The 18,432-nt window shown below is 49.5% G+C and overlaps 1 protein-coding gene across 2 annotated transcripts; it reads right to left on the bottom strand.

Annotated features, from left to right (window-relative positions):
• Positions 1-5,086: 5,086 nt before the first annotated feature.
• LOC144178137 (uncharacterized) lies at positions 5,087-11,762 on the bottom strand. Of its 2 annotated transcripts, none has more exons than XM_077705701.1 (3): positions 11,624-11,762; positions 5,943-6,110; positions 5,087-5,510 (listed from the first exon to the last, which is right to left on the bottom strand). In XM_077705701.1, the coding sequence occupies exons 2-3, from the start codon at positions 6,085-6,087 to the stop codon at positions 5,311-5,313; spliced, it is 345 nt and encodes a 114-aa protein (XP_077561827.1). In that variant the 5' UTR covers positions 6,088-6,110; positions 11,624-11,762; the 3' UTR covers positions 5,087-5,310. The 2 variants fall into 2 exon arrangements, with proteins under 2 accessions (XP_077561827.1, XP_077561826.1); XM_077705700.1 differs by having other exon boundaries at positions 5,943-6,088; positions 11,624-11,757.
• Positions 11,763-18,432: the final 6,670 nt, after the last annotated feature.

Raw genomic sequence — 18,432 nt, 5'->3', positions numbered from 1 at the left:
CGTAATTGTGAGTTTATAACACCGAGACGTTTTCTCCGCGCGCAGATGACGAGTTGCTTGTTGACAAAACCGTCGCAAGCGCGGAGTAAGGCACAAAGAAAAAAAAAGAATACAACAGCTTTCATCTGATCAAACAGGCGTGTGTATATAATTTAATTGACGAGAGTGTAAAGTTGCGCTTGTTGGTGATGCATTCTTGTAAGCTGATCGGCTTGACCACTTGCCGTGCGCGAGGGTTGACATTCTGTATGCGGAACAATATACTTCCTGAAGATGTTTCGCATATATCTTTGGTGGGTTCATCCCATCGGTCGGCCATGGCACAAGAGTGTGCAAGATCCTGAGGTCAGAGTGCAGGCGACAAGCAAGGCTGCTTAGGAAGTACTCGACAACATGGACGTCTCCGTGGGCAGAAGACAGCTTCGCGAATATAAGCGCTTCACTGACCAGACAACAGAAGCCATCTGGACCTGCGAATTGGCGCGTCTGAGGGCTCATAGCAAAGCAAGGTCGAAGCAAGACGAGAAAGGCAATGACGGTGTTCACGGCTTGAGTCTGTAAACTTGCCAGCGTACGTGACAGAGACACTCTCACTTGGACCAAAGTTCGCGGTTGAGCCCATGCTTTCGGCTCCTGAAAGGCTGTCGCTGGTGCGTGAAATTTATGGGAGGGCTTCGGACTCTGAGCAAGGCGGCTGTGTTTACGCGGGTGTCGACGTTCTTCTCCGTTCGAAGCAGCACAACTCCAGGCTACCGCTCAAAAAAGTCGCGGCCTACCTCAAGGATAACGCTCTCGCTGTGCTTCCCGCAGACAAGGGAGGGGGGTTTGCAGTTCTCTCCACTAACATTTTCAATTCACGAGCAAGCGCAGCTGTTTCTTCCGTATTCAAATGTGATAAGAATGGAGTCATTTCGAAGCTACAATCTGAGGTGAAAAAACTGTGCGAAAAGCTTAACCTCACAAAACTGGCTAGCGGCAGGGCTAACTCTAAAAAAGACTTTCCAGAAGTTTTCTTCAGTGCAAAAACCCACAAGCAAACCATTTCGAGTAATCATTTCAGAAAACTGCAGAAGTGCGTCGCATTGTTCTTACAAAGTAAGCTTGGCCTTTTGACAATAGACGATCCGTTTCTTGTCAAAAATTCAGATGAGGTTCTAGATTTTGTTTCCCCGCGTTTTCATCAAAGCATGTACGCATTTTCCATCGATGTAAAAGACCTGTATTATTCGATCCCTCATGACTTGCTTCTTAGTTGTATTGAAGAATGCATCGACAATTTTGGGTGCATTGCCTTCCAAAACAATGTTGGTGTGTCGGCGGGGGTTTCTTGGAACTTTTATCCGGTTATTTGCGAGCGACATTTATCCAGCGGGATGGAAAGCCCTACCTCCAAAAGGAGGGGATTTGCGTAGGTTCCTGCATTGCTCCAATTCTAAGCGACCTGTTTTTAGCGAAACTGGACAGAACCGTTTCCTGTTACCTCAATGACAAGCACGTATTGCTCATTTTTAGATTTGTTGACGACTATTTGGTTTTTCTTGACTGTGAGCCTAGCTCCTGCGAATCACGTACACGCTCTTTTCACTCTCAATTTTATCAGAGAACGTTTTAAGCATCTCTCTCCAGCGCATGAGTTGCCGTCTAACACTCTTCTATTTTTAGACATAGCTTCAAGTTTCACCAAAACCGCACCTGCTGGTCGTACCAGCCTAGGAGCGTTAAACCTCTTCTCCCATTCCATTCAGCTCACTCAAAGCTTGTTAAAAGAGGCATTGTGAACCTCTGCTTCCGCCATTCCGTACATAAGTCGTGCCCCCACCTAATGGTCAATAGTTCCAACGAGCAGTCTTTGAGGCTCTCGAATGCTGGTTATCCCACGCACATACAGATATCGATAGCGGAAGCTTCGGTCAAGAAGCATATGTCAAAACAATCTCTTCCACAAGAAACGTCATTAACCCCACCTAAATTCGCCGTGGTTCCGTATATGCATGGCGTATCGCACAACCTGAAAAAGATCGGAGCACGTGCCAGTGTAAAAGTAGTCTTTTCAGCCCCGAAAGAATTGGCCACCTTATTCAAGATGAAATCTTCAGACACAAAAGTAAACCGAGGATGTTCCAAGAAGCACAAAAATCCATTTTTTTTCATGTGCAGAAAATGTGGTGTACCAGATCCCTCTCTCTTGGGGTAAGCAGCATGTAGGACAGACCGGTCGCTGTCTAAATGATGGGCTCCGCGAGCACGCACGCAATGCCATGAATGGTCGGGATGGTTTCCTCGCACTGCACTGCGGCACGTGTGTTGTAAAGGGTTGTAAGCCGGATTTTCAGAAAAGCTTTGTGACAGGGAAAAGCAAAAGCAGGCTCACGCGCAAAATCATTGAAGCGGAAAAGATTTGTAGAGTGGGGCCGGAATGTGTCAGCACCCTCCTCCCTCGCGATTTGTGATAAAGAGTTCAAATTCCTGAGGCTATAGAATGTTCGCGCATGGCAAGTGTGTTATCTCTAGATGATTCTGTGTATTTTTTCACTGTTTTGGCGCGGGGTATATATTCGTTTGCTTCTCGAAATAAATTTTGTTGGAAGTTAGCGCTCGCCCTCGTCCCATCTCTTGTCTCGTCCTGTGGCTGCCTTGCGCTTTGCCTACGATACATAGCTGCGACGGCGACTGCATATTCATTCTGATTGGGTGATAGTTTTGTTTGTGTGTTCATAAACACTGGCACATCGGCCAAATGCGTTCATTATAAGTTGCCAGCGCTGCCTGTCGTGGGCCGGAAGGAAGCCCCGACGGAACAACCCTCGGCACGCGTGCTCCCACTGTGCGCCGCTGCTTTGCAGCAGGAAATGGCTCCTGCAGCTCGGAGTGTGGTGAGAGACTGTACACAAGTGGCTCGACACGATGTGGACCCTGTTCCGTCTGCGACAAATGACGGAGCGTTGACGTCACCCTCTCGTGCGCGGCACGGACTAATGACGTTCAGCGAGAAAGTTCCGACATGCTAGGCTTTCTTCCGCAATGCGTGGCTTTGCTTCTCCTGATGTAAGCCATTGGACATTGATGACGGCGCTTATAGGGCCGCATCATTTATGTCCGCACCTCTGAGGGAGTTGATGTATTGCGGCTGCATTTCTGATGGGAGCCAACTGTCAGGTGCCGCAGGAAACCGGGGCTAATTAGAAAGCAGCTCGCGCACCGTCGTACCCCGTTCGTGTCTCTCGTTGCAGTCGAGATAAAAGAAATGGCTGCTCTCGCAGTGGCCCTGAGCGTATATTGTGGTTATTTGAAACGTAAATAGTGTCAGTAAAAGGGGTCATAAGTTTGTACAAGACTTCCAGCTGTTTGTATGCGTCCACGGCGCTGTTCATTGTCACTGGTGAGGAAGTTAAATCGTTCACTGCTGTCTGTACAGATGCATGGTTTCTCCTAAATGCGACGTCACAACGGCGTGTAGTTGTGTGGCGCGTTGAAATAAAGATGTTTTCCTTCCGGTCTCGTCCTTTTCCAACGCACGTGATGCGGCGGGACAGCGCCTTGCACGCACCGAAGGCGATCTTGCACGCCCAGCAGCACAAGTACATATCAAGACATCACTTTAGGGAAACGAGTCTTGTTAACTTTCACAGAAGTGTATTTGCAACTCGCTTACGACGGCTTGTGCTTCGACAACCGCTATACAATGCGACACGGTTTCCACGTGAGGTTAAATTCATCTTCTGCCTAGCAGTTAACCTAGAACCGCAATTCGCTATTCCATTTATCAACGATCGATAGTCATATCGTAGCCGAAAAAAAAAGCCTTGCAGCGAAAAGGGCATTCCGCGCAAGCATGCAGCAGCGAGTATTTCGGTTAACGGGTCATTATTTCCAGGGTAATAAATGGTTCCCAGACAAAAACTGGTAGCGAGGGTTGCAGCATACATGTCAGATTTTTACGCTCTTTGTGCCTTGACGGGTGCTGTGGTGAGCGGCACGTTAAGGTAGCCCGTGGTTCGCACTCATCGTGTTGCAGCAGCTCTAGACTGTTTCGCGGCATGAAACTCCGTTTCAGTGGGTGTGGCTGATCAGCACCAAGAGAAGACATACAGCGCAGCTCGGCTGAAGCTCCCATGCATGGCAACTGCTTGCTCCTGGCGTATTTTCCCTTTCGCGTTACTAGAGGCCGAAGAAGGAAGGGAGCGGTCATTTTTCACATTAGGATAACTCCCATATCTCCGAATTCTGGCTAAACGGTCAAGCTGTAAAGCGCCCGACAAGCGTAACGGCTTGCCTTCATCGGCGGTGGTCGTAATGAAGAATATCCCGCTGAAACGATGCTCAACCGGCCCTCTCATTCAGGGCGGGAAATGAACCCCGCAACTCCCTCAAATGGTTAGCGAGCGGAGGCCGGGCACGTCGGAACAGCGAGATCGTCAGCGGGGAGCGATTAATTACCGATATGAGCTGCTGCAGAGTGGCTCGTAGCAGCAACAAAGCAAAGTTTGGGACGAGGGAGCCGGAATTCCTGGAAAGCGTTTGGGTGAAGCTATCCCGGGATATTCCCGCAGGCTGCTGCTTGGGCGCGCGCTGCACCAACGGCAGCTGCAGCACGAAAATGGCTTCCAGCAGGAAGCCTGCGCTCGTGAAAAGATTCGAATTGCCGCAACGTGCATGCGCACGCACTGTAGGAACCTGTCGCTCGGGCGTTTTCTTTTCAGAATTTCGTTTCTGTGCGAACTTTGCTTGCGGCATTTCCTTGTATCTCAACGCATTTTTGGTTCGGCCCCTCGCTGCCGTCCCAGCAATGTCAGCCCACATTGCTGCAGTCATCCCCAGCAGTGTCCGCGGGGGATTTGCATCGGGTCGACCTGAGCACTGCTGAGCTGCCGGCGCCTTGCGTCGTCGCTGATCACGTTGCTTTTTGCAGCCCTTTGTTACTCACCTCCTACTCTTGCAAGCAGTTAAGAGTGGAACTATTGAAGCCATTAGTTGCGCTCGCACGCAAAGAACGCCGCCGCTCTTCAAAGCCTCCTTTTGAACTGAAAATAAGCGAAAGGGTAGTAGCGACTGGTGATGGAGGATAGTGAATAAGGTCGAACTTGGATGAAACACGAGAAGTGCTTTATTGCTCGGAAGCCACGCATACAGGCTGACAACACAAAGCACGAAGAACAGAACCTCCCGTCTCATTGGCCGTGCGCCATTGCGAGCGTAGCTATTCAAACACCGAAACAAATGTCTCGTACCTGCGCATAGGAAGCGTTGAGCGATGCTTTGTGCCTGAGTTAAGGGAAATTTACCCGACATCGGGGGCGATCAGCGGGCACGTTACGAAGAGGAAGAAGTTTCCGACGGCGGCCGGACGTCTTCCGGGCGCAGCGGCTTGAAGAGCTGCCTCGTGTACTGGAAGGCGTCCTGGGCCGACTTGCCGACGGTACTGCCGGCGCCCTCGGCCCACGTCTGGAAGCGCGAGGCGGCGTTGTTGAAGCTCAGCGGGAAACCGTCCGCCACGCGCTGCAGCTGTCCGCCTGGATGAGAGAAGAGGCGAGCAGGATGGAATGGAGCAGCCACCCGGGGGACCTTCTGCAAGACCTCCTAAGCACCCATCGCATCTTTCCTGGGCCTCCACGACAGGCACAAACGTGTACACCCACTCGGCCCTTCCACCCGACGAATTCGCCTTCCGTGGGACTGTCCCCATAACCCTACACAACCGCAGGACTCCAGAATGGCTGGCTGTAGCAACAAGCCACCAAGAACCGGGGGAACTGGCGGCTCACATCATCCGGGCCCTGAGCGGCTGCCCGGACCGAGGCGACTGATTCATTACCGCCGTCACGTGCTTGATAAAGTGTCTACCTATCTGCTCAGGCCATGTCCATTCGCGGCATTTCAGGGAAAGACAAGAAGGGCGGGACACTGGCTCGCGTACAAGGCCCTACTGCTCGAAGGATGCTCACCGGCCGATCTGAAGGCGTCCAGGAGGCCCCCGGTGGCGCCTGCAGACGGGTCGGCCGGTTGGGCGGGCTCCTCCTTGGCCGGTGCCGCATAGGCGAGCGTCGCCAGCAGAGCCAAGCCGGCCAGTGCGAGTACGCAACGTGCCATCCTGAGAAGTGGCGTGCTGGTGACTACTCCAAGAGATGGGGGATTGAGTCACGGCCATGCTAATCAGAACGGCACTTAGGCACTGCTTTAAGGCAAGCGTAAAAGCACACGTACACACACACATTCGGGTTAGAGAGAGATATCATAAAGTCAGAGTTCAAAACATCATAATATTCCCGGAGAGCGGTCTTTTTCAGTGTTTGGAAAATGAGTTTAAGTTCACCTCAACTGTATGCAGAGGAAGGGAATGCACCCATATTGTAAATATCTTTATAATATGGTACAGAGAGGTTGCGGCACGGATAGAAAAGTGGAAGGAAAAATGGAAAAAAAGGAGGACGGACGAACCAAACGATTGAATATACCGTAATCCCTCGCTAACTCGGGGTCGTAAAATCCGCTAAAAAAAAGGTAAGAGGAGTTTCGAGCTAAGTGTAATGCCGAAAATTTGTGGCCAAATCAACGAAATAAGAGCTACAGTTCTGGTAACAAAAGCTCCACTGCGCAGGGAGCTTTCGTAATAAAGACAAAATAATTCGTAGGAAAAATGAATTATTATTATTATTGCGGAAGAAAGAACTGCCTGATGCTCTCCTGTTTCGCGTTCGCACCTGGTCGCAGAAAAGGGTTCTCGAGCTGTTCAAAGCATGGCATCGATTTTTGGTCACCACCACCACATTCTACCTTAATTGTTACGAAGCAGGCGCAGCATGTTTCTTGTTTCTGCCGTTGTAGGCACTTGTGGAGGCTCCTCATAGTGGAGGCTCCTCCTCATAGACGGCGCAGCTGATCCTCTGCGGGATCAGCTGCGCCGTCCACAACTATCCCAACGATGTGGGCGTCGGAGAGCATTCCCGTAATGGGCGTCGTACTGCGCGCACATTTCAGGGCCGCTTCCGGCGCGTAGTGGGAGCTAAGCGTTGGAACGGAGACCCTATTTGCCTTTTGTCCTCTGTGGTCCCCGCAAAAAACGTTTCGAGATAAGGGGGGGCGGGCAAATACATAGCGCCTATGGGAGGAAAAGTTTCGCCCTAACCGATATTTCGACATATCCGAATTCGCATTAACGAGGGATCACGGTACTCGTAAAAAATTGTCCTCATTTGATTAGCCGTTTTCTTGCATAATCGCTTGTCTTCAGCGGCAATGGTGCCGTTCGGAGTTCGTAGTCCTTAATATTTATGGAAGAGTAAGCAGGACCCCAAGTGCAGCGCATTAGGCGATCCCCCCGGTTTTTTGTTCAGCCTGGACAGAAAGGAGGAGGGTTCGTTCCAGGAAGGGCATCCGGCCATGAAATTACTACTCATATAATAAGCAATTACTCATATAATTCTGTCTTACCGCAGTGACAAGTTGTGGCACTTACGTAAATCTTTACTCCGGCCTGGAATGCTGACGATTCATGTTAAAATAACCTCATTGGAAAACAGTGAAACAGCGCTTAGACAGTAAAAGAAGACACAGGCACGAGCGCTGTCTTCATTTACTGTCTTCGTTTAAGCGCTGTTTCACTGTTTTATGATGAACCAATTAGCCCAAACCCAAACGCTAGTCAAACCTCATCGTCTACCAGTGAGGCTGCACCAGGTGGGTGCTACCATACCGGGTAGTCTCCCTAACCACGGGCTGACCAGGCTGCAGGTGTGATATTGGCGGGGAGGGATGTCACTGATGACAGGGGTGTGGACACAAAAGGGCTGGCAATACGCTTGCAAGGACAGCGAATAGTGAGCGGGATATCTTGAAAGTGTCCCTGGTTAAAATTGCAATGCAGTGAATAGTGCATACAAAACCACGCCATACTAAATTTTCTAAATTTTAGCTTTTTTTTTCGCTACGAAACGTGGCTTTTGTTTTCCGTAGTTCAAGTGCAAGAGCATCACACTTTTTTTTTTTTTATGCTCTATGGGGCTGCAGTATAAAGAGCATCGTCATAATTGGCCGCCGTTGTCCCCCCCCCCCCTGCAGGCCTTTTCCCGCTACCGTTGCCGCCGTTCCGTGACACTGCGGCGCTGGTACACCCTATTCCCTCCGCTGAGCGAGCGACGGCTTCCAGCCCCGGTAGCCGACCTTGCGTAAGCGTCGTCTTACGCAACATGTATTCTGCGTCAGCCGAAGGGCCTCTTTCTCCTCGTATTGTCCAATCTCGTGACGCCATCTGGCACGGTGCCCTCGTCAGCTTCTCTTCCATCCCTTGCGATGCCATCATGTGTGTCGTCCATCGGTTGCCCGTACTTCGCATCGGTACTTCGCTTGTTCTTGCTTGAAGGGATCGGAAATCGGTTGAAAGTGTGCTTGCTAATCCGCGATACTGTTAAGCGCAATGCTTATCGTTACTCTTCCTGCGTATTTTCAGGCTAAGCTAAACCTCCGTGCGAAGTTGTTCGTGAGACGCCAAATTTATGTTCCGCAAGAAATCACCGGAAGGGTGCAATGATTGAAGACTTTCCTTTTCGTCGGGATAGGCTAGATTACTGTAACAATGTGCGGGTGCTTCCCAAATGCATCCTAGACCGTGCCATTCTTTCTCTTGATTTCTTTCTCGTTTGAGTTTTCACTAAACATTTGACCTTCACGACTGCACCCATCTCCCTCTCCTGCTGTTGCATTACGGACCCTAAAAGGGGGTTGCTAGAAGTCTCGGGCTTCTCAGTTCTGCACACTTATCTTTAGGCCCCCTAGTGCACATCCAGTGACAGGTGACGGGGAGTCTGGCATTAGAAAGGCAACATAAATGGGAAATTCCATTCCCTGCGATAAAGCAGTGGCACAGTTCGCGCAGGGTATAATTTCACTTGCTGCGTGTTGTAACCACGCAAGTCATAGCACAACCGCTTGACACGGGGACGGAAAGGAATAGGCAAATCCCTACGCTCGCATTTCATTTCTTTCTGACCGTTCGTTGTTGACCGCTACTATATATGATAACAATTAACGACGCTAACAAAGCAAGGCCGGAAACCACTGCCCCTGCAGCTTTCGAACTCTCCCTGTATATATAAACGAGCTATTTTCCTTAACGGCGTCGTCTGGAACCACGCCGACCTTAAACCGACAAGGCCGATCTGTTTTCTAGCCTTTGTGGAAGAGCGCTTGCCTCGGACGCATGCTGACACCGGCCTTGACGCGCGGCGACTGGACCCTTGACGTCTTTGGGAATCTCCGCTGGAGGCTGCGTATTATTAACAGCATTACCACAGCCTTTCCACCCATCCCGGGCTCTATATCAGATGTTAGGCACTGCTCCAACGGGGGACTTGTTGGTTTTGATATGCATATTCCGTGGGGCGTCAGCAATACACTGTTATACTCGTGTGGCAACAGTTTTACAACTTTGGTAGCTTCTATGTGCAAATTTTTCAAGCCGTGGCAATTAGTCGTACGGGCTTCACAGACACCTAAAATGAACAGGCTTCTAAAGAGGGGCTTAATTTAATCGAAACATGGAGGAAAAATCAAGTATGCGCTTTCTTTCCATATATGCTTGCGTGCTTGAAGGATGCCTAAGATAATATAGGCGCATTTGGAACAATGGCAGTCTTGTCTCTTGTACGCTTTTTTTTTTGTATATTCCAAGCCTAGGCTACTGCCAAGGTCCTAGTCTAGAGATTGGGACAGCAATTAAAGAGGCGTCTTCTGTGAATGCTGTTAATTACCGTCCGTTTGAATACTCATTTAGCCACACTACATTTCTAGGCACCCAACTGGCCCCTCCGAAAAAAAATAGAGATGTAGACAGGCCTTGGTTGCAAGCAGACTCCCCTACTTTCAAGCATAAAAATAGAAAAAAGTGCTCGCGATGGGGTTTGACACGCCATTAGCTAACAATTCATTCATTGTGTTCAGATAAGGCGTGGGGTTAACTGCAGTGCTGCAATTAATTCACAGATGAACCAATCTCTCTCGCCATAACCTCTGTAGCAAAATTGCCAGCTACGGTCTCCCTGCCGACTAGGCTTATGAGAAGTGCCACTATTTACCACTTTGCCATTATTTGTTATTTAAATCCCATTTATTTTCGAGCTCCACGCTTACATCACTGCTGCGCCATGACCATTTTCGACTATTCATTTATACCACCGCCGCACATCGTCAGCAACTGCCAGGCGCGACAACACATTTCGTGCACGATGTGCACACGCTCGTGCGATTAGAAGGCTTGGACTGTTTTGCGCCCCACCCCCGGCACGTGCGATCCATAAGACGGCCTCACAGGCGACTCACGGAGCGAGCAGCATTACGGATGAGCGTAACCGGTTCTCCTTCGACTAGTCCACCTCTGGGCCTCTGAAACTTATTACCGGCGGAGTTTTCCTCAAGCAAAGACGTTGCCAAATCCAAGCAAACAAAAACAAGGAAGAAAACCACTTTAAGGTGGCAGAACATCCGCATTTCCTTTTTGCCGTGAGCGCAGCGGCTAAAAGATCAACCAAAAAGGACAGTTTAGACCTGTATGCTCCCCCTTGAGAAACTTGATAATGACAGCGGTACTCCTGAATCTCGGGATGTATGCATAGCCGTGTCCCCGTGCTAGTGGGTACGGATTATGCTAGTGGGTAGGAACCCGGTTTTAACGCTCGCGAAATTATGCACTAGAAAACGCGCTCGTCACCCGCGTATTCTTCGTTTAAAAACAAAGAAGCTGGAATAAGCTCGCAACTAAGCGTGTATACTTCACCTTGTGCTTAGTCTATACCGCCCACAAATCTTGGAGCGTCTGTCACCTTTGCACTCGAACATTTCTTTTCATACTTTGAATTAGCTTGTAGAGCGCCAACAGTGGCGGCCGACAGTGAACAAGCTGGGCACTGCAGTGGGGCTGCACTGCACGCGACGAAAGCCGACGCTCTCGTACGGCGCGCACTATTGCAGATATCTTAACATGTGAATAGTGGCAGTGTCGTCGCTTCTTCGCTGTGGGCCGCTTATGTTGCCTCGCTACAAGCTTTTCCTGGAGCTAAGCTCTACTCTCTTAAAGAGGGGCCTTCTATGCCTCACTGGTGCCGTCCAACGTCACGACAAAACACACTGCAGGAAAGCCAAGTTAACGTCCGTGGTCGGAATCGAACCCGCGTCCCTGGCGTTACGAAGCCGACGTCTATCCGATTGTACCTTTGCGACACGATTAAAGCAGTTTGGATTTTGGGCTTTAACTTTCACTCAGGTTGCGTGGAAAGAAGCCTCGCGTTTTAACCGCCCTTCTCCGAAGAAAGGGCTTGGACCTTTATGATATTTGACAAGTAAGCTAAGGACGACCAGCTTATTCTCGACCATTTTATTTCGAAAAATAGAAAGAGGAAGACCTTGTTGTGATAGTCGCCGATTTTTAAAACGAACATTCCCCGACGTGCACAATCTTCCTCTGCCATGCAGAAATTTCAGTCAGAAATTGTTCTGCACGCGCCCAACAAAACGCTGTCTTCGATCTCCACAAAAACGAGGCGCTTCTTCCCGCCACCGAAAATCGTTCAACATAAGCGACGATACACCGATCGGGTGAACAAGCCGGCCGGTGTACAAAGACTCTGCTACTCACTTGCTTCGCAAAAAGTGAAGTTGAGTGCTTTTTCTTCGGCGCTTACTTCGAGTAGTGTAACCGACGCCTGCTTGCAGCTGAATGCGCTTGAAGACTTTGTGGCGAGCTACCTGCCCTCCCCTGTTTTCGGAGGCCTTCGGGAAGGCGTTGCCCTCTCCCCTTTTCTCTCGGTGCCTTTGCGGCGCTACATGCAAGGTTCCCGCGGTGACGCGTTTTCACAACAACTTCCCGGAACGGTGGCAACGCCTTGAGCGCGTCTGACGCTCCTATCGCTCGGCCCTGTATTCCATTCACATTGGTGACACGCGGACCGGTTTGCTTTAATGGCCACGTTGCGTCAGGGCGTTTGCCCGGACGGTCGACAGGCGAGACGCTCGTTAGGAGAAAGCCGCACGAATTAGTGTACGTGTGGCGGGCAAAGATTGTTGCCCAGGCGTCGCACGCACATCCCCCGCCCCCTTCCGCCAAGTTCGCACACCCGACGCACCGCGTTTCCTTGCCGGCGGTGCGCGCCTCGAGTCGTTTTGAAATTGTTGCGCGTAATGAAGCCTTTTTTGTGCACCAAGGGAGCTCTCGTGTAGAATAGAACCTCTCCCATATTCTTTCTCTCTCTCTCTCTCTCGGCTTACACACACTCTTCGGGATAAACATCGGTGAAATACCCAACTGTGCGACAAATAAAACTGATGTATGCGCGTGCGCCATACATTACGGTTGCAGCTATGGGGCTGATCCTGTAAAAAAGAGTAAATGAAGGCGCAGAGCTTTTTGCATAACCGCATACTGCGCGCGTACTAAACGGGGAGGTTTAAACGTCAGCTTCTAATTGTGAACAGATTTGTTTTTGTTTTTGTTCTCGATGGAGCACGCAGACACAGTGCTTGTTCCTCCTGCGAGTTGTCTGCAGGAGAGAGAGAGAATAAAGAGAATAAACTTTATTGTTAGCCAAAGGAGCTCTTTTTGCGATGGAGCCATTTCAGCTCAGTCGGAGTGGTTCCTTATTCACAGGTTCCCATACGCTTCCCGAGCCTCCTGGCCCCTGTGGATGAGCCGAAGTTCGTCTTTCAGGGCGGGGCTGGCCAGCAAGATCTCCCATCGCTCATCCTCTATGCTGCAGGACGTGTATCCAACTTTGAGACGTGCTCCTTAATACGTATCTTACAAATCTCTCACGAACGCCTTCCGAAGCACCGAAAAATCAAGGCGAAGATACGAATCGTCTTTGCGTAAAGCGGAAGGTCGATGCGGTAACATTCAATGCTGTATTTGATAACGCAGCCCCCACTCGCGTATCTGTCCCATCGCCAGTGCAGAGTCAGGGACGGCAAGCGGGTGTCCACTACCTTCCGAGAGATGGCATGCCCGCAGAACCGCGTACGAAGGCTGGACTCAAGGCGACCAGTCTCCGGCGCACTTCTCAGATCAGGGGCAGATAACAAGGAGCGAAAAGTACGAACTATATCCTCGAGGTAGACCACAACGAGACGCGTAATAAAACAAAATCGTTTCTTGGTCCGAAATGGGGGTGAGCCCATATACGCCATATACAAGGTCATATGACAAAATCAAATTGCAGCAGGTCTGAAAGTAAATTAACATGTTTATTATGCGGATATACCTATATCTCGCTTTGTTGTAGCCCAGAACATAAATCTTTTACCATGAACGCATTATCTCTCTCGCGCGCGCTCTCTCTGTACATTAAGATTTTAAAGGCCGAGATTTCATGAAACACATTGCAAATCAGTAATTTTGCGACATCGTTGTGACGTGTGGCCCATTAGAGATAAAATCTAGACTTTCGCTAGTCTGTCATATAAGGAGCCACGCGAGCCAAATTGCAGAATGACGCCTCAAATAATAAGACTCCAGCAAGTTCCCTTCAGTGCCCATCTAACGGTCGTCGGTGCGCTTTCAACAATGATGTGAATGGCACGATTTGGGGGGTTAATTAGCATAGACGAGTTTATGCAGTTTCTGAAGTTTGCTTGAGGTATTCCTAACCACGATAAATGAAACTAAGACCGTCTCTCGTCGGTTTCTCAGAACAATAAAAAATGGCCGCATATCTGCTGGCTTCCCTGCAAATGCGGCGCGAGCTGCGTGGAGCAGGTGCCTCAGTGAGCGTCTACGCGAGCATGCCAATAATGTGCGCAATGGCAAGGAAGGTTTTTTGGCGCAGCATGTCAGCACGTGTAGGGGTTGCACTGCGCAGTTCCCTGGCACCACAGTAGTCGAGATAATTAAGCACAAGCAAGCGCGCTTAATCAGTGAGGCAGCTCAGATGGCGCGTGAAAGGAACGACTGTGTCAGCAAACCGTCGGTCGCGTTATCTGACGGTGAATTACATTTCCTCCAATGTGATGCCATAAGCGACAGGCCACTGTGATTCGGCCAAAATGTCTGGCGCGTGTTGGGCGTACTCGCTCTTTCTTTGTCAGTATTTTTTTATTTTGTTTAGTTTTTTTTTTTCCTCTTTTTATTGTTCCTTCTAAGGCTAAGCTTATATATTTGCCGTCATGCGAACAAAGAATCAGTTGGAAGTGAGCGCTCGTCCCTGTGTGTTCTGAATTCCGTCCCGTGTGTTTCTCCTGCGCCACATTTGATCGCCCGTAACTGTGTCTCTATTTCTCTCCCTGCCTCCCTTTCCTTCGCCCACTCCTCTCGCTATAAACGCAGTGGAGTATTGCTCAAATCAATTCAATTTTACCGCGTTCGCACTGCTCGCACGTCATCTAATGGGACAGCGTGCGTCCTTTTCCTTTTCTTTTTTTTTCCCGTTTCAAGAAACACGAGCCGAAATACTATTTGTGCGTATTTGCTTTACTCTGACCTTTATTCGACACCGTTTTTTTAACGCGTAGTTTTTTTTTTTTTTTTTTTGCTATTGTAAGAAGCAACCCAAGGGATATTTATAGGGTGAGAACGCTGGCACGCACAGTTATGTACTTCACCCCAAATCCGCCTGATACTTTTCTGCGATATGTGCACGCGTGTGAACCGTAGTTTGCGACTCTCCTGCCCGTAGTTACAGCCTTCTTTCACTCAGGACGGGTGACTGAATCGAGTGACGGACAGACCAACACGTCTTGGTAGCTCAAGAAGGGGAGCCGTCGTCTGTATAGGAGAGCTGTCCTTTTCCGGTTCCGAACGAAGGCCATCAGTATTGCAGATGTCGCACCGACATTTCCAACCACGTGCACCTGTAGTCAAAAGTTCCCGGGACGTGATTTCGAAAATGGAAGGCAATTTCTCTACTGCCCGGATCCTAAGCTCCTGCTATGCGTATGGGGATGATGCTCCGAAGTGTGTCGCTTCTCTTGGGAAGACAAACCGACAGCAGAAAAATTGACTTTGATTTTCAAAATCGCGTCCCGGGAACCTGTGACGCCGCGTGTACATCTACGTCGTCCCTGCTCGTGTCCATGTGGGTGTCCATCCGTAACCCAGCACGTTTTGTCAGTGTTCGCTGTGTTTCGCAAGGGTCTCCGATTTAGCTGGTCTGCAGAAACTTGAATGCTGCCCACAGGAAGCAAAACTGGGCCGCTTTAGCTGCAGTCCCATAATTCCATCATTCTGGCTCCTGGTGTTCGGGATGTCTGATTTGCACCACATATTTAAGCTTTCTTGGGCAGTGCAAGTCCATGGCACGATCTGAAGTTCTGAACTTTGGCGAGCAGTATTCGCATGCCCCCGTAACCTTTCATTCGCACACAGTCCTGTCTGCCTTGCACCTTCCCTTGTGATAAAGGAACCCTGTATGTAAGTGTCCCCTTGAGTGCATTAGACGTAGCTAGTAATTTGTCAAACTGCTTTGCTTATGGAGGGTTTCTCGTTTATTTTGTTTATTTTTGCTAAGTGGTCTTAATTGCTAGCTCATTAGGAGCAGACAGGACAAACTGAACGCTGACAAGCCGGGCAAATTTTTTCGTTCATTTTTTTAACGTTGTTTTTTCACGTCGTGCACGGTTATGAAGTACGGGTGAAACTTTTTAAAAAGTAAACGGAGCACGCGTTGGAGATTTTGAAGGGATCTCTCCGCCATGACAGCAACCTCAAAGTGACTTTTCAAGAAACTCGTTCTAAAATAAAATCCGGCCGCACATACTCAGTTTATGCAGGTAGCCGCATAAAATGAAAATTATTCTAATTTCACGACGCCGTGCTCCGTTTACTTTTTGTTGCACCTGTACAGTCAATAGTTTGCGCTCCAACAGTGTTGGTTCCTTTCCTCTCAAAGGCCGCCGCTTGTGGACTTGTGCATTTATTGTCCACGGATATTTTAACATGGAATTCAGACATCGTGGTCCTGCGTGATGATGCTGATTACGCAACTTTGATTACGTATGACTTTATTACGTAAAGCGCAAATAAATATTATTACGTGCCAAACATTTTTTTCTGAAATTCGGCCCCAACTTCACAGCCCCGCAATGACACGTCAGCTAGTGCGCATAGTTTATAATTCGGCTGACACTTTCATTTGAAGCGTTTCGGGGTTTGCGCCACCCTCGGGTATAATATACCGTTATTCTTGAAAGCATTCCCTTTGTCTTGCATCACTTGATACATCCACCAGGGGTTTCCTTCTGATTTCTTTCATGCAAACTACGCTCATGCATTTTAGGTGGAGTTTCTGCTGCCCAGATGTTGCATGCATACATTTCTGCATTGTCCAAAGCATGCGCAAGCAAATTTTTGTTCTATGCATTTTTCCAAGTCGCAAACTCTCGCCAATGTCTGGTAAGAAGAGACCGCGCGAGGTGTTGGTTTTGCGTATACGGTTCGTAGAATCATCGAGAGCTCAAGAAATTGGTGAGAGAGAGAGAGAGAGAGAGAGTAAACGTTTAATCGAGCAAACGGTGGTCGTTGAGCCGTCACTCGGTGGGGTGGGTTTGCCTCAGTCCAGGTTCTCTTGAGCTTTGGCTGCAAGCCTGGCACGGGTGACCAGAAAGATCTGGTGATCGTGACGGGAGCTGGTCAGTAGGCCCTCCCACTGCTCTGGGGAAGGGTTGTGATTGAAGGGGGGGGGGGGGAGTGATGGGTTGCGTTGACAGGCCCACACCATGTGGTAGGTAGTATTAAGAGAGGGGCAGAAGTGACAGGTGAGGGGGTATTGGGTAGTAAAAATAGCGTGGACGATGGGTGCGTTTTGATAGGTGTCTGTCTGTAACCGACGCCAGACGATTGCTCCCTCCTTGGTTGGTTGAGGGTGAGCTTGAGGCAAGGTAAGGCCGGAGTCCTTCAATGCTTTTGAAGGACTCTGGTAAGGCGAAGGTTGCGGTAATGGTGCAGGATGTCGTGGTAGCGCGAAGAAGAAATAAAATATTGTAACGATTTCTTTTGGCCATGACCCCCAGCAACATCGCAAAAAATGGTGTTTACGAGGCTGTGACTGCATGCACCAGAATAAACGAGGCACTTCGTAGGTGGGTGTTGCGGAATAACGTAACGGCCACTAATATATACATACTATATTGTGCGTATATACACGGCAAAACCCATTCCAAATAAATATATGCGGAGTAGCTTCGCAGGCACCGGAGCTATGTGGCAAGCAACTGCGCAGTGCAACGAGGCAGTGTGGCCATCCACCGGCGGCCGTCTGCGTGCCCATGGAGGGCGCAGGAGGTTCTTTGCTTCCACATCACCAGGCTCGGATCCGGGCTCGTAAGGGGACAACAAGGGCACTGCCTCGGCTTATTGTCCAGTCAGGACAGCTGAAAATTATTGCTCGTTCGGAAGTGACAAACCAGCAAACCTGCGCAAATTCGACGACTGCTCTCAACACGGTCAGCCATTTAGCGATGCCGTTAAGAATGAAGATAATTTATTACACTGTCGCCTATAGTGCACCGTCAAAGAATGCCCAAGTTCTTTCATTGATTTCTATGTTTTTTTTTGTTGTTGTTGTTGTTGTTGTTGTGTTTCTTTTTACTTTTTTTTTACTTCTTTTTCTCGGCCGAAACGAAATCCTGCGTTCGGCGTTGGCTCCAGCCCGTTTTCCTCAGCCCGGCACCTGGATGTTCCTTCCAACGAAAGTCACAACGACTGTGCCTGCCTTCAAGCGAAGGGTACACATACCGGCCCTAGATCTGAATTTTTGTTCATTGGAGTTCGTTAATAACTGTTCACTCAGTGGCGGAATCTGGATCCCTTCACCGCCAACTCCCCTTTGTGTCCCACTCAGCCACAACACATCAACGATGGCTACCAGCTCGCTGGGCTGAGGGCTGCTTTCCACTACATCTTTAAGCATGCCAGCCAATAAATGGGCCTTTTCACAGATTCCCCGTCAGCACTTGTGCACTTAACATCACTACTGAAAGATCAGATGGCATGGGATATACATTCTCTGCACGTCTAAGCAACGCAAAAGCGGCACAGCGTAGAACTCCAATGGCTCACTGTGGAGTCGCCCGTAATGTTGCAGGGATAGTGCAGCCTCATCGGCCCACAGCCTCTCTGTCCCACCGTTGCCAATTCCTTTTACAATAAAGGATGCGGCAACCCTCGCATCCTCGATTGTCTGGAGAACACAGCGGTGCGTAAGGACTGGTACAAGATGCGCCTCCGCACCTATAATTGACTCCAAATGCAGCTTCAATGTGCCTCCTGCATGCATGGGCTCAGCAAGCGTGATGAAGCTGTATTGCATCGAATGCGTGTGAACTACAGGCATACACGGGGCATTTCCTCTTCAAAATTCAGCAGCGCTTTATTGAACATGTCATCTGCTGCGTATGCTCAGAATTCACAGTGTCGAGGCAGACTTTCATGACATATCTGTGTAGGCCGCACCCCTCATA

This window comes from Haemaphysalis longicornis, unplaced genomic scaffold (assembly GCF_048455015.1).
Source record: "Haemaphysalis longicornis isolate Haplotype H1 unplaced genomic scaffold, Haemaphysalis longicornis Haplotype H1 scaffold_4, whole genome shotgun sequence".
In the NCBI taxonomy this organism is placed as follows: domain Eukaryota; kingdom Metazoa; phylum Arthropoda; class Arachnida; order Ixodida; family Ixodidae; genus Haemaphysalis; species Haemaphysalis longicornis.
The sequence above is the reverse complement of the archived record's forward strand: the minus strand, read 5'-3'. Positions and strand labels throughout refer to the sequence as shown.

Bases quoted from the DNA above. Each gene is read 5' to 3' on its own strand.
- LOC144178137 (XM_077705701.1), bottom strand. From the start codon at position 6,087: ATGGCACGTTGCGTACTCGCACTGGCCGGCTTGGCTCTGCTGGCGACG. The intron at 5,511-5,942 runs GTGAGCATCCTT...TCTCTCATCCAG, and splicing joins GGACGCCTTCAGATCGGCCG to GCGGACAGCTGCAGCGCGTG.